Consider the following 14042-nt stretch of genomic DNA (forward strand, 5'->3'; position numbering starts at 1 on the left):
CTGGTGGAGCCCCGAACCCTTTCTCTTCCCAGCCCACTGCTCTGCTGTGAGGCTGTCATGGGGCAGACATTTGTGCTTCATTGATATTCTTGGTTTCTTTCGTTGTGTGCATCTCAGGTACAGAGCTGTCTTTGGCACAAGGCTAAAATAAGCCAACAGCTCGGCCGTAGCCAAGGGCTGGGATGCGCACTGTAATAATTATCTAGGACTTGTGCTCACCACATGCTGCCCTCAAGCTCACCTGTCATTTCTTCTAATTATGGCACCGCCAGACCCCAGGTAAACAATCAACAGCAGCCAGAGGACAGCTTTATCACACGCCCACTAGGAGCACAGCAATGTCCCAGTGCCACATATGCCTGCCGTCTGGAGCCGATGGCATCAGAGCTGCCTGTGGGGGTGGCCCACAGACTACCCACTCAGAACCCAACTCCAACAGAAGTGCCAGGAAGATCCAGATGTCTTCCCTGATAGGAGCCCCATTATGTTAGGGGTCTCTCTCAGACCCCTCAGTGCTTAGTAGCAACCATACACCTCTCTTATCCTGACCTCATTTATGTGTTCCACCCCCTGGGGTAAGGTGCATAAATCATCATACCTCCGGCACTATACGGCAGTGGCGGCCCCACCCACAACAACTTCTAACTTGGCAGGTCTGGGCCAGGACCAGGATCTAAGGCAGCTCTGATGTGTAGTCCACAGACCATGCTCAGAGAAATGCTGGTCTAAGGTAGATGATGGACTGAAGAACAGAGAGGGCAAGAGCTTGCCCAAAGTCACACAAACTATCCGTGCCAATCCTTACTCTAATCATTCAACCTAGATCTGAATCTCATCCCTGCCACTTCTAGGTTGTGAAACTTTCAGCAAACTACTCACTCTGGGCCTCATCCGGTTGACGGGAGTAATAATATGATTCTATAAGATTACTATGAGGATTAAATCATGGTTACTAGGCGCTTAGCATAGTGCCTGGCATGTCAATGGTGCTCAATACACATTTGTAGATGTGGTAGCCAGCCTCGGTTGTTGTTCACTTTGTGTTGTTCACTCCCAATCTTATCAGGATTGGTCTGTGTCACTAAGAGAATAGACAAGATGGTATTTACTTCCAAAATCAGGTGTAAGACAGTATGCCTTCCATCCTGGTGCCTCTTTCTCTGATCACTTACTCTGGGGGAAGCCAGCTGCCATATTGTGAACAACCCCCCCCAGCGGAGGCCCATGTGGTAAGGAACTAAGACCTTCTGCTGACAGCCCTGTGAGTAAGCTTAGAAGTGGATCCTCCAGTCCAGTCAAGCCTTCAGATGAGTGCAGATAGCTTGACTGCCACTTAGTGGGAGCTCTGAGCCAGAACTACCCAGCTAAACCAGTCCCAAATTCTTTCTTTTTAAAATATGATTCCTTTTTTTTTTTTTAAGTAAGCTATATACCCCCAGTGTAGGCTTGAACTCACAACCCTGAGATCAAGAGTCACTTGCTCCTCCGAATGAGTCAGCCAGCTGCACCTGCACTCCCAAATTCTTTTTTTTTTCAACGTTTTTTTATTAAATTTTATTTTTTTGGGACAGAGAGAGACAGAGCATGAACGGGGGAGGGGCAGAGAGAGAGGGAGACACAGAATCGGAAACAGGCTCCAGGCTCTGAGCCATCAGCCCAGAGCCTGACGCGGGGCTCGAACTCACGGACCGCGAGATCGTGACCTGGCTGAAGTCGGACGCTTAACCGACTGCGCCACCCAGGCGCCCCCCAAATTCTTTTATTTAATAACTTTTTTAAAAGTTTATTCATTTATTCATTCTGAAGGAGAGACAGCAAGTGCAGGGGGAGGGGCAGAGAAAGAGAGAAGAGAGAGAGAATCCCAATAAGTTGTGCTGTTAGTGCAGAGCTCGATGTGGGGCTCAAACCACGAACTGCGAGACCATGACCTGAGCTGAAATCAAGAGTCAGATGCTTAACTGACTGAGCCACCCAGGCGCCCCCCAAATTCTTGACCCCGAGAAACTAACTGTATGAGATATTTATTGTGTTAGGTTGCTAAGTTTTGGGGTAATCTGTTATGCAGCAATAGCTAACTAATACAGTGAAATAAACAAATGAAAAAACTAAATTACTTTAAAATATGTGAAGACCACAGGCATAAAGTGCCCCATGTCCCAAAATATCCTGAGTGGAGTCAAAGGAGCCAATCTCCTGACACAGGCATAACCCTCGAGTTCTCTGGTTCCCTTTTCTGCCATTTATTCACTAACCAAACATTTCTTCTCTGCCAGACTGAGGTTCACATCTCACAACACAGAGTCCCTGCTCTCACAAGACAGTGTACTGAGTACATGCTGGGATGGCCAACAGATGTGCCCCTAGTAACAGCTGTAGGTAAGAAGCTGTGTGCCAGAGGGCACCAAGGAGGGCACCTACATCCAACAGGTAATTCCTCCAAGCAAATGATCAGAGATGATCTCAAAGATCTAGGTACCAAAATGGCCACTGCAGTGTAGTTTGCCCTAAAAGTGAAATCTAAATGTCCAACAGTAAGAACAGCTGACAGTTCATTGCTTACTACGCGCATGCATGCTGCTCAGTTTCCCCGATAGGGAAACTGGGGGTTCAATGACATGATGCACAAAGCCTGTTATCCTCATCTTACCCTAAAAACAAAACAAAACGAAACAAAACAAAACAAAAAATGGACAGAGGGATCCCATAGCTGGCAACCATCAAGAGTAGGGTATGAGCCACATCTGTTCAATGCACTACCACACAGCCATTAAAAATCAAGTCAGAGGAAAAAAAACCAAGTCAAAGGAGACTATTCCCTCGCATGGACAAATGTTCACTCCATATAGCTAAATAAAAAATCGCTCATTATAACAACAGTTTGTCCAATATGATACCATTTTTTTTACCTCTTACCCCAACACACACACACACACACACACACACACACACACACACACACACACACTAGAGCAGACACAAAATATTTATTGTGGTTATATCTGGATAAAAGGATTATGTGCAGAATTTTTTTTTCCTGCTTTGTGTTTTTCTATTTTTCTAAGTTTCTACATTTAGTGTGTATTGTTAAATTTTCTCAAAAAATTCCGTTTGAGTGTCCAACTCTTGATTTAGGCTAAGGTCATGCATGATCTCACGGTTCGTGAGATGGAGTCCTGCATCAGGCAGGCTCTGTGCTAAGAGCAGGGGGTCTGCTTGGGATTCCTGGCCTCCCTCTCTCTCTCTCTCTCTCTCTCTCTCTCTCAAAAATAAATAAATAAACATAAAAAAAAAAAAAAAAAAAAAAAAGATCTACAGTAGATCTTACCCTCAGTCCCTGGCTGAAGGCATTCTGATTCCAAGCAGACCTGGCCCAGCACAGGCTGGTTAAACCAGAATCTGGGCTCCAGGGAGCTGTAGGCTGGAGACACAGTTTCTCATCAGATAGTTACAGGTCCCAGGAGGCCAGAGCTTCCAAATAGGAAAGGTAAAAATAGTATGAATGAGGCTTCTGAACCAGAAACGCAGACTCAGAACTGTCTCTGCCTCCCTCTTCTTCTGCCCCCAGGCTGGTCCTGTCACCACCATCACTGCTGCCCAAGTCAGTTCTCACCTCCTAGTACCTGATCCAGCCTCTTCAGTTCACCCCACCCTGGGCAGCATCAGATCAACCCTCTTAAAAGGACTCCTGCTCAAGATTTTCCATGGCTCCTGGTGCGGAGCTTAATACAAATGAAGTCTCCTCTGTCAGATCTCCAGGATTTCAGACTCAGCAGATCTGGAGAGGGGCCCAGAAATCTGCATTTTATTTTTTTAATTAAAAAAAATTTTTTTTTACATTTATTTATTTTTTGAGAGACATAGAGAGACAGAGCACAAGTTGGGGAGGGGCAGAGAGAGAGGAGACACAAAATCCGAAGCAGGCTCCAGTCTCTGAGCTGTCAGCACGGAGCCCAACGCGGGGCTTGAACTCACAAACCGTGAGATCATGGCCTGGGCCAAAGTCGGACGCTTAACTGACTGAGCCACCCAGGCACCCCCAGAAATCTGCATTTTAATCAGCGAGTCTAGTACCCCCTAAGAAACAAAGCCTGGAAGGGGAGCACCTGGGTGGCTCAGTTGGTTGAGCATTTGATGACTCCTGATGTCAGCTCAGGTCATGATGTCAAAGTTCCTAAGATTGAGCCCCGCATTGGGATCCATGCTGACAGTGCAGAGCCTGCTTCGGATTTCTCTCTCTGCCCCCACCTCCCCCACCCCCTTCCCCCCTTATGTGCATATGTGCTCTCTCTCTCTCACTCTCTCTTTCTCTCTCTCAAAACAAACAAACAAAACTTAAAGAAAAAAAAGAAACAAAGCCTGGGGGAACAAGCTTCTCCAGCTCATTGACCTCTCTATTCCCTGCATTCCAAAGGCAGCCTCTGCTGGGGACAGTCACTCTGAGTAGACACAATCCCTGGATTCTTGTCCCAGTCAGAAATCGGTCTGATTATAAAAATAACCTCAGCTCACTAAAATGGTAAACCCAACATGATTGGAATGCTAAACACAATTCATTAGGATAGATAAAGCTGTTTTCTTACTAGCTAAGTATCCTGTCATGCTCCAGGTAAGTTTAGAATTTAAAATAGAGGTAGTAAAATAAACCAAACTCACTGTATAAAATAAATAAATAAATAAATTTATAAATAAATAAATATAAAATAATAAATAAATAATAAAATAAATAAATAAAATAAATCAAACTCACTGTTCCTGACCTAGGTTTAGTAATAATCAGTGTATACTTGGCATTTAAAAGTATCTATAACATTGGGGCGCCTGGGTGGCTTAGACCATTAAGCATTTGGACTCTTGATTTCAGCTTGGGTCATGATCTCACAGCTCATGGGTTCAAGCCCTGAATCAGGCTCTGCACTGACAGTCCAGAGCCTGCTTGGGATCCTCTCTTTCCTTCTCTCTCTGCCTGTCCCCTGCTCGCTTGTTCTCTCTCTCTCAAAATAAATAAAATAAACACTAAAAAAAAATTTTTTTAATAAAAAAAGTAAAAATATCTATAACATTGAAAAGAGCTAGACATGTTGAGTATATGACAGAAAAACATTGCAATTCCAACTTAACATACAGAAGTCAACAATTGAGAAATATACTGGGGCACCTGGCCAGCTCAGTCAGTGGCAGTGTGGAGTCTGCTTGGGATTCTCTCTCACTCCTCTCTCTCTCTCTCTCTCTCTCTCTCTGTGCCTCCCTGACTTGTGTGTGTGTGTGTGTCTGTCTCTCTCCCTCAAAAATAAATAAATAAAACTTTAAAAAATAAAGAAGTTAAAATATATAGTTAGGTAACTGATATTAGATTTCTGATTTCAAATTGAGAGGTTAGCAATGGTTGGAAACACTGGATGTATATTAGAATCAGCTGGAGTGCTGTGAAAGCTACTAAGGGCGCCCCCCATATGTTAATTTCTTGTCAGACATGGCACCTGAATTTTTTTTTTTAGCTTCCCAGACTGAGAACCAGTGACATAAAAGAATCTAAGTCTGTTAAAAGTATTGAACTGTTTATAAGAACTTGAAATTCATTATGTTTGTAAGCTTAATTTATTAGATTTTCTGGTAATGTTTTGGAAATTCTTGGGAAATTATACTTGTTAGGCTGTATATCTGAAGTACTTAAAGAGGAAATCAAACATATTAAATTTACAAGTGAAATAAATGTGTAAGGGAATGTAATTAAGCTGTTAAAAGGGCTGTTTGAAGGAATTTAAGGAATTCAGTTCAACGAGTTCAAACATCAAAGGAAAAGTGAAGGTCATTTTTCTTATTTTTCTATAGTTATGTATAAAATAATTTCTAAGTTGAAGTAAATGGCTTAAAGAAAATTAAGTATTTCAAAACTGTTGCTCCAAAATGAGAATTAACTAAAAAGACAATAAAATAAAATTAAAGTAAATTAAATTAAAACAAGCCACACCTTAACTCCCTGTTGTCTTTCCTACCCATTCCACTTAAAATAATCCTTCCATCCCCTGAACTTCCCACCAGCCAGATTTGTTGTTAGCAAGACATAAGTACTCTTTCCTAGAAGCTTCACAACTTTCCACCCCAAGGAGCAACCAGGATGCTTTTCAAATAGAAAATAACCCTAATTAAGGTTAATTCATCATGCTGTGGAGCTTTTCATGTTTTTCTTCCCAATACCCAGTGAGGCATTCCTGTTACTTTTCCAAGTCAGAGGCAGACCCAGGCCTCTAATCCCTGGTTTTCAGTACCTCTGCTGATGCCGATGCTTAGGCCTCTCCTTTGAACTCAGATCCAAATCCCCTTTGGCCTCCTGGCATCTCCACTAAGGGGCAGCTCAAACCAAACATGGCCAAAGAGAATTTAAGGTCATCCTTGTGGATTTTAAGTTGTTGAGATCAAAATTTAAGAGATGTCATTCTCCATTCCTCTTTCCTGCAGCCCCTACATGCATCTGAAAGCTTGTTCTGTCTGTCCTACCTCCCAAAATACATCCCAGATCTGATCATTACTCTAATCCATATCCCAAATTACCATCCTGTCCCAACTGACCCAACCCGGTAACTTCCCCTCTTCTATGTGCTCTCCAAAGAGCAGCCAGAGTGATGACATTAAAATGTAATTGGATCAAGTCACATCCCAGCTTAAAACCCTTCAGTGGCTTCCTAGAGTAATTAGAAAGAGAAATAAGACTCCTTACTATGGGTTAGAAGGACACATATGAGCTGACCCAAGCCCACCTCTTCACAGTCCGCCCTACTGCTTTCCCTCAAGTACTCCAGGACTGCAGCAGCCTCAAGTCCTTCGCACCAACCTTTTCCTGTTTGATGGGACTTCTATTCATTCAGGTCCCTGGTTAAGTGTCACCCTAGGCACCCTGGTTAAAATAGTACCACCAGACTCTCCTCAATCAACCTGTCTTTTGCTTTTTAAAGTATTACTTGTTTGTGGTTACCGCACCTCCCCATCTGTCCACACACAAGCCCTCCACGAGAGCAGGGACTTATTCACCCGTTAAGTCCCCGGCACATGGCCTAGGGCAGTGCTCACAAAACATCAGTCGAAGGGCACTCCAAAGCCCTGCTATTTCTATTCCCAAGAAGTAATGAGTGGTCTCCAGACCTCCCCTTTCCAGGCTAGGGTTCTACCGGGCTTGAGGGGAACAGGAAGTATACGCAGAACCGCCCCTTCCCCGGAGGCCGGGTAAAGGAATCCAAGCCTCAGGACCCAACTTTTGCCAAGGACTCCAACTCTAGGCCTAGACACCGGGCTAACAAAGGTGACAGGCTGAGATGAGCCAGGTACCTGGGCAGCGAAGCCCTCTGGCCCTTTTATTCACTCCCCATTCCGTTAAGTGGTGCGGCCCACTGCGGAGGGCAGGGACTTAGAAAGAAGAGCCCACGTCCTCCCGTGGGGTAAAGAAGCTTAAGACTCGCCCCTCGACGTACTGCCAAAGAGGGTACCTGGCTCCGCAGGGCCCGACGGCTCCGAGCTCCTCCTCCTCCTGTGACTTCGAGTCTCGAACTGCTTGCTGGGATTCGTAGTCCTTCCTTGAGTACCAGCCTGCCCTTCCCAGAAACCTTTGGGAATCATAGCTGAGACACCACAGGTGGTGGGAGAGGTAACGGAAGCGCGAAAGCTTCTGGGTGTTGTAGTTCGAGGTATTCAATCAGCAAGAGATTATTGAAGAGAAAAAATGGGTAAAAAAATCTTACCGCACTATCTGGGCTGCCCTAATCTGAATCCTATGAGACTTGTCTCCCCCGCAAGCCATCACTTACCTCTGTTGTTCAAAACGACAAGCACTGAGATTCAGAAAAACTACATATCCCATAAAGTGTTGCACGCCGAGGGCTTGTGGAGACCATGGTCGGCCGCGGCGCAGGCGCGGGCTCCACAGTGGAGAAAGATGGCGGCCCCGACGTTTACTGCGAGGTTATACTCCCTGTTGTTCCGCAGGACCTCCACTTTCGCCCTCACCATCGCCGTGGGCGCTTTGTTCTTCGAGCGCGCCTTCGACCAAGGCGCGGACGCGATCTACGAACACATCAACGAGGGGGTGAGGGACTGGGCCATTCCTGACCTTGGGCCCACCTGAGGGGTGACTGGGAGTGGAGATGGGTTGGGACTCAGTCTTCCTTACTAAGAGGGGGGAAAGCCATGGGCGCCTTATGTCGGTCGACTGCCGTATGTTCTCTCCACCAGATGTGAATCCCAAAACATTAAATGAGGTCAGTAGATCCTTTGGCGGGGGGGGGGGGTTGTGAGTTTTGATATCACATCCCCATTTGTCCATTTGCAGAAGTAGAAACTAAAGCCTAGTGAGAGCAGAGGTCTTACTAGGGCTACCCCAATCAGAAGTCAGTGGTGAATCAGGGCTGGAACCCGGACCCATTGTCTCCTCTGAGGGTTTCGAGGGCAGATTTGAGCGGGCAAGTGTCCTGAAAAGGACATGGCCTTAGATACTGTGGCTGGCCTTGAAAAGGCCTATCTGAAAGATAGCACTCTTCACTTCCCAAAGGCTTCCCACGCAGGCATTATGGTAGCCATAATGGTTAGGAGATGAGAATATGAAATCAGAGCCCTGGATGGGAATACTGGGCCTTGTCACTTGATAACTGTGGATTCATTTGGGGGAGTTTCTTAGCCTCTATGAACTTCACTTTTATCTGTAATATAGAGATGTTAATAACAGTAACTACAGTAGAGAATTACTGTGAGGATTACGTGAGATACTTGCAAGGTGTCACAGTACCTGGTAGGTGGTGCATCAAAAAAATAACGTTTGTGACGTTCCTCAGGAGCATGTAGGTAGGGAATGACCACACCTTTTAGACTCATTGTGTGCCAACAGTGTGCTAGATGCTGTACACGCTTTATATCATTAAATTGTGGCTTATACTAGGGAAGGTCTCCTACAGATAGCCCTGTTTCACCATTCACTTGTGGTTTTAATTCAGAGCTGTCTGACCTTACGGCCCAGGAAGACTCTGCCCGCTAATGCTGTCCGCCTGTGGCCTGGACAACTTTCCCTATGAAAGTGTTGCCACTGTTCCATCTCCTGAAAGCAGTTCTGCTGGCCATTTTCAATGTTTGGGAACAGCATTTAAGTATGCTATCAAAACATCAATCTGTGCTTTTAGGAATGAGAATCCAACTAGCTCCTGACCCAAGAATAATATGTTTAAGGAACTAAAAAATGATGCAGTGTGAATTATTTGGGCCTATGCATTTAGATCTCTTGAATAATACCTGGGAGTTAAGGAAATAAGGCATCTTCTGGGCTCTGTTCCTTAATTGTGTACTTTTGAGCAGTTACCTCAATTTCCTGTAAAAGAAGGATCATCCTCTCCCACTTAATTTTACATGGCAATTGATAACATCAACACATTTTGCAAGTGTTGGGAATGTGCGTCAAGCCTAGCGTTGCTTCCGTTTTGCCCACCCCAACTGTCCAGACGTGGTATATGTTTTTCTCAAGCTTGTTTTAGAGACCAGGACAGTGGGAGTAGCTGCAAAATGAGAGAAACAAAACTAAAAGTTTGTGACTTTTGTCTTTAAAATGCAGAAGCTGTGGAAACACATCAAGCACAAGTATGAGAATAAGTAGTTCCCCGGAGACCCCTACCCAAGCCAAAAGGACCAGGTCCATCCACCAGCTGTTTGCCCAGAACCAGGGCCTCAGCTTGAAGATGATGCTCAGATTATCTTCACCGACCACCTTTAGCTGTTGGCAAGAAGTGGCTTCACCTGACAGACTCTTTAACTTCTGCTGTGTTTGAAGTATGTTTAATCAGTCATCAGCAAATAAATGTAAATTGTCCTTGAGACATGCTTCTGTATCTAGTGCTTTGTTAACTCTACCCAATCTTCACTTATTGATTGAGGCCAGAGTCCTCTGCAGACATCTGAAGGGCAAGTTCCATTATTTCGGATTCCCCGTTAACTTCCAAAGAACTCTGGTTTGCAAAACATGAACTATAATTGGAAGTGTTACTTTCCACTTTTGCTTCTAAATCAGTAATTCCACTCTTTTTTTTTTTTTTTTTAATGTAAGCTCTACATCCGGTGTGGGGCTCAAATTCACAACCCTGAGCTCAAGAGTCGCATGCTTGGGGCACCTGGCTGGCTCAGTTGGTGGAGCATGCAACTCTTGATCTAGGAGTTGAGTTCCAGTCCTGTGTTGGTTGTAGAGATTACTTAAATAAATAAAACTTGAAAAAAAGAGTTGCATGCTCTACCAACTAAGTCAGCCAGGTGCCCCAGTAATTCCATTTTAGTTTGGGGGCACCTAGGTGGCTCAGTCAGTTGAGCATCTGAGGTCATGATCTCAAGTCATGATCTTGTGGTTCATGAGTTTGAGCCCTATGTCAGGCTCTTATGGTGACTGCTCAGAGTCTGGAGCCTGCTTCTGTGTCTCCCTCTCTGCCCCTTCCCCATTCACATTCTGTCTCTGTCTCTCAAAAATGAATAAACATTTAAAAAATAATAAAAAATGTTTATTTTTTAAATGTTTATTCATTTCTCAGAGAGCACATGAGCGGGGAAGGTGCAGAAAAAGAGGGATACAGGGGATCCAAAGTGGTCTCTGTGCTGACAGCAGCAAGCCCCTTGCAGGGCTTGAACTCATGAACCGTGAGGTCATGACCTGAGCCGAAACCAAGAGTCAGACACTTAACCAACTGAGCCACCCAGGCACCCCCAAAATTAAAATTTTAAATTCTATTTAAGATTTAAAATTCCATTCTAAAATCGCATGGGGGTGAACTGACTGGCTTAACCATAGGGAAGCAGTGGATTCAGCTGTAGGAAAAAACCCTGCCCTGAGGGTTTGGGGCCATTCCCTGCCCCTGGATCTCTCCTTTCTGCTTTTAATTTGCTGAGTGTCTTTGGACAAGTTGGCATACCTCTCTGGGCCACAGCCCATCTTCTGATGCTGAAGTTGGACCAGAACTCTGACCTTCCTGCCAGAGTTCCCCTCTCTAATGAGTTTGGTTTATCATGGTGCTTCCTTGATAGGTTTGAATCCTCACCCTACCAGTTCTAGCTGTGTGAACCAAGGGCAAGGCACCTGACCTCTTTGAGCTTCAGTTTCCTGGTCTGTAATATGGGATTCATGGAGGTACCTTCTGTGTGGATTCTTTGTGAGTATTAAATGAGTTGTTAAATGCGGGTTAAGGGGCACCTGGGTGGCTCAATCGGTTAAGCGTCCAACTCTTGAATTTGGCTTAGGTCATGATCTCACGGTTCATGAGATTGAGCCCCGTGTTGGGCTCTGTGCTGAGAGCCTGCTTAGGATTCTCTCCCTCTCTCTGCCCTCCCCCCCCCCCTCTCTTCTCTCGCTCTCTCAAAGAAACATTTAAATGTAGTTAACAGTCACAGATCCTGGCTCGTGGACACAACTGCTGGCAGAGAGACATGGGGGGATGCTTAAGGACCTGGAGAACCAGAAGATTCTGCTGGCAGGCTATGGAGCAGTAGGGATGGGAGGAAGAGGTTCAAGGAACATAGTACAGTCATTCATTCAACAAATATTTGGGTGGCCACTGTGTGTGAGGCACTGTGGTAGGTGCAACCAGGCATGTGGTGGCTAACAGGCTTGAACTACAAGAGACACTGTAAATGCCACTTTTTAAGCATATTTATTTTGAGAGAGAGAGAGGGAAGGGCAAAGAGGGGGGAGACAGAATCCCAACAGATTCCGCACTGTCGTCGAGGAGCTTGATGTGGAGCTCAAACTCGAAATGCAAGATTGTGACCTGAGCTGAAATCGAGACACTTACCTGACTGAGCCACCCAAGGGCCCCTTGTAAATGCCATTTTGTATCAAATACATATGCAACTTGTACTATAAGAAAGTGCATGTGCAGTGGCACCGTTTTCCTGAAGGCTATTTTGTACCTATGTATTAAAATCTTTAATGTGCATATCTTTGACCCAAGAAACCCCACTTCTGGCAAATTTTCCTAAAAAAATATGGATACCCATAAGGGATGTTCATCATGGTGTTTTTTGTAATGGGAAAAGTGAAAACAAAATATCCTAAATAAGAATTACTGTTGAGGTGAAATATGCAGTTGTTGAAAACCTTGTTTTAACTGAAATACCCAACACATACGGCAAAGTACCAACCTCACTAATACATGAAGCAGTGTTCCAAGTTACTAAGAAAAAGGTAAATAACTCAGAAGTTAGTACAAGAAATAAAAGTGGCTACAAACATGAAAAAATGCCCAGTTTCACTAATAAACAAAATGGAATGCTATTTTTTGACTACCAAATCGACAAAGATGAAAAAGATTAGCAACACCAGAGAATTTCCGTATCTGATTACCTATGTACATATGCACGCTTTTAAATGGTTTCTAGGGCACTTGGCTGGCTCTATCAGAAGAACCTGTGACTTTTGATCTTGGGGTTGTGAGTTTGAGCCCCATGATGGTATAGAGATGACCTGAATAAATAAAACTTTAAAATAAAATAAGGGCGCCTGGGTGGCTCAGTCGGTCAAGTGTCTGACTCTTGATTTCCACTCAGGTCATGATCTCACAGTTTGTGAGTTCGAGCCCAGCGTCGGGCTCTGTGCTGACGGTGTGGAGCCTGCTTGGGATTCTCTCTCTCTGCCTCTCCCCTGCTCGCACTCTCGCTCTCAAACTAAATAAGCATTAAAAAAATAAAATAAATTTGGTTTTCTCGTGTTTAAAAAAAGGGTGTTGCCTGTGTGGCTCAGTTGGATGAGCATCTGACTCTTGATTTCAGCTTAAGTCGTGATCCCAGGGTTGCGGGATTGAGTCCTGAGTTTGGCTCCATGCAGAGTGTAGAGCCTGCCTGAGATTCTCTCTCTGCTCCTCTCCTCTGCTCGTGCTCTGTCAAAAAAAATAAAAATAAAATACGCATGACAAAATTTACCATCTTAACCATTTTTAGGTATACAGGATATTAAATATACTCACATGTCCATCCCCAGAACTGTCCTCATCTTGTAAAACTGAAACTGTACCTATTAAATAGCTCCCCATTCTCCCTTTCCCCAGCCTCTGACAACCACCATTATAATTTCTGTCCCTATGATTTTGACTAAGTACCTCATATAAGTAGAATTATATAGTATTTGTTTTTTTGTGGCTGGCTTATTTCACTTAATGTTCTCAAAGTTTATCCATGTTGTAGCATTTCGCTGAATTTCCTTTTTCACGCTGAATAATATTTCATCATATATATACATATACCATATTTTGCTTATCCATTCATCCATTAGTAGACACTTGGGTTTCAATGTTTTTACTATTTTGAATAATGCTGCTATGACTGTGGATGTACAAAAATGTCTTCAAGACCTTGCTTTTAATTCTTTTTAAAAATTTTTTTATTTATTTTTGAGAGAGAGACAGATTGCGAGCGGGGAAGGAACAGAGAGAGAGGGAGACACAGAATCCAAAGTAGGCTCCAGGTTCTGAGCTGTCAGCACAGAGCCCGACGCGGGGCTGGAACTCATGAACCACGAGATCATGACCTGAGTGGAAGTCAGACGCTTAACCAACTGAGCCACCCACGTGCCCCAGTTCTTTTAGGTATATACCAGAAATAGAATTACTGGGTAACAGTAATTCTGTTGTTATGATTAATTAATTAATGCACTTTTTTTTAAAGTCTGTTTTTGAGAGAGCGCACACGCACATGAGCAGGAGAGGGACAGAGAGAGAGAAAATCCCAAGCAGGCTCTGTGCAGTCAGTGCAGAGCCTGATGCAGGGCTCGATCCCATGAACCATGAGATCATGACCTGAGCCGAAATCAAGAGTCGGGTGCTTAACCGACTGAGCCACCCAGGCTCCCCTAAATAATGTACTTTTAAGTAATCCCTACACCCAACATGGGGCTCGAGCACACAACCCTGAGATTAAAAGTTGCATGCTTTTCTGACTGAGCCAGCCAGGCACCCCAAGTGTGTATTATTTTTATAATGGGCGGGGGTCTTAAAAGGGGGCTGCCCAGAGAAGGTGTGAACACAGACAAATGCAAAATGTGT

The 14042-nt window shown here is 44.4% G+C and overlaps 2 protein-coding genes across 6 annotated transcripts in view; one reads left to right on the forward strand and one right to left on the reverse strand.

The window, feature by feature from the left end:
- Positions 1-7874, reverse strand: part of ZMAT5 (zinc finger matrin-type 5) — a 28149-nt gene extending 20275 nt beyond the window's left edge. The window contains exon 1 of one of the 5 annotated variants that reach the window (XM_049619862.1): positions 7797-7874. In XM_049619862.1, the coding sequence (XP_049475819.1) occupies positions 7797-7849 (53 nt within the window). In that variant the 5' untranslated portion in view covers positions 7850-7874. Of the gene's footprint in view, positions 1-3325; positions 3476-7320; positions 7424-7463; positions 7582-7796 lie in introns of those variants that run through there. The other 4 variants (XM_049619863.1, XM_049619865.1, XM_049619864.1 and 1 more) reach the window with 4 other exon arrangements.
- Positions 7875-7924: 50 nt separating this feature from the next.
- Positions 7925-9843, forward strand: LOC125914518 (cytochrome b-c1 complex subunit 9). Its single transcript, XM_049619867.1, has 2 exons — positions 7925-8074; positions 9584-9843. Exons 1-2 carry the CDS (start codon positions 7925-7927, stop codon positions 9623-9625), a joined length of 192 nt encoding a protein of 63 aa, XP_049475824.1. The 3' UTR covers positions 9626-9843.
- Positions 9844-14042: the final 4199 nt, after the last annotated feature.

The sequence above is a fragment of the Panthera uncia genome (genome assembly GCF_023721935.1).
Source record: "Panthera uncia isolate 11264 chromosome D3 unlocalized genomic scaffold, Puncia_PCG_1.0 HiC_scaffold_8, whole genome shotgun sequence".
In the NCBI taxonomy this organism is placed as follows: domain Eukaryota; kingdom Metazoa; phylum Chordata; class Mammalia; order Carnivora; family Felidae; genus Panthera; species Panthera uncia.

Bases quoted from the DNA above. Each gene is read 5' to 3' on its own strand.
- LOC125914518 (XM_049619867.1), top strand. From the start codon at position 7,925: ATGGCGGCCCCGACGTTTACTGCGAGGTTATACTCCCTGTTGTTCCGC. The intron at 8,075-9,583 runs GTGAGGGACTGG...TTTAAAATGCAG, and splicing joins ACGAACACATCAACGAGGGG to AAGCTGTGGAAACACATCAA.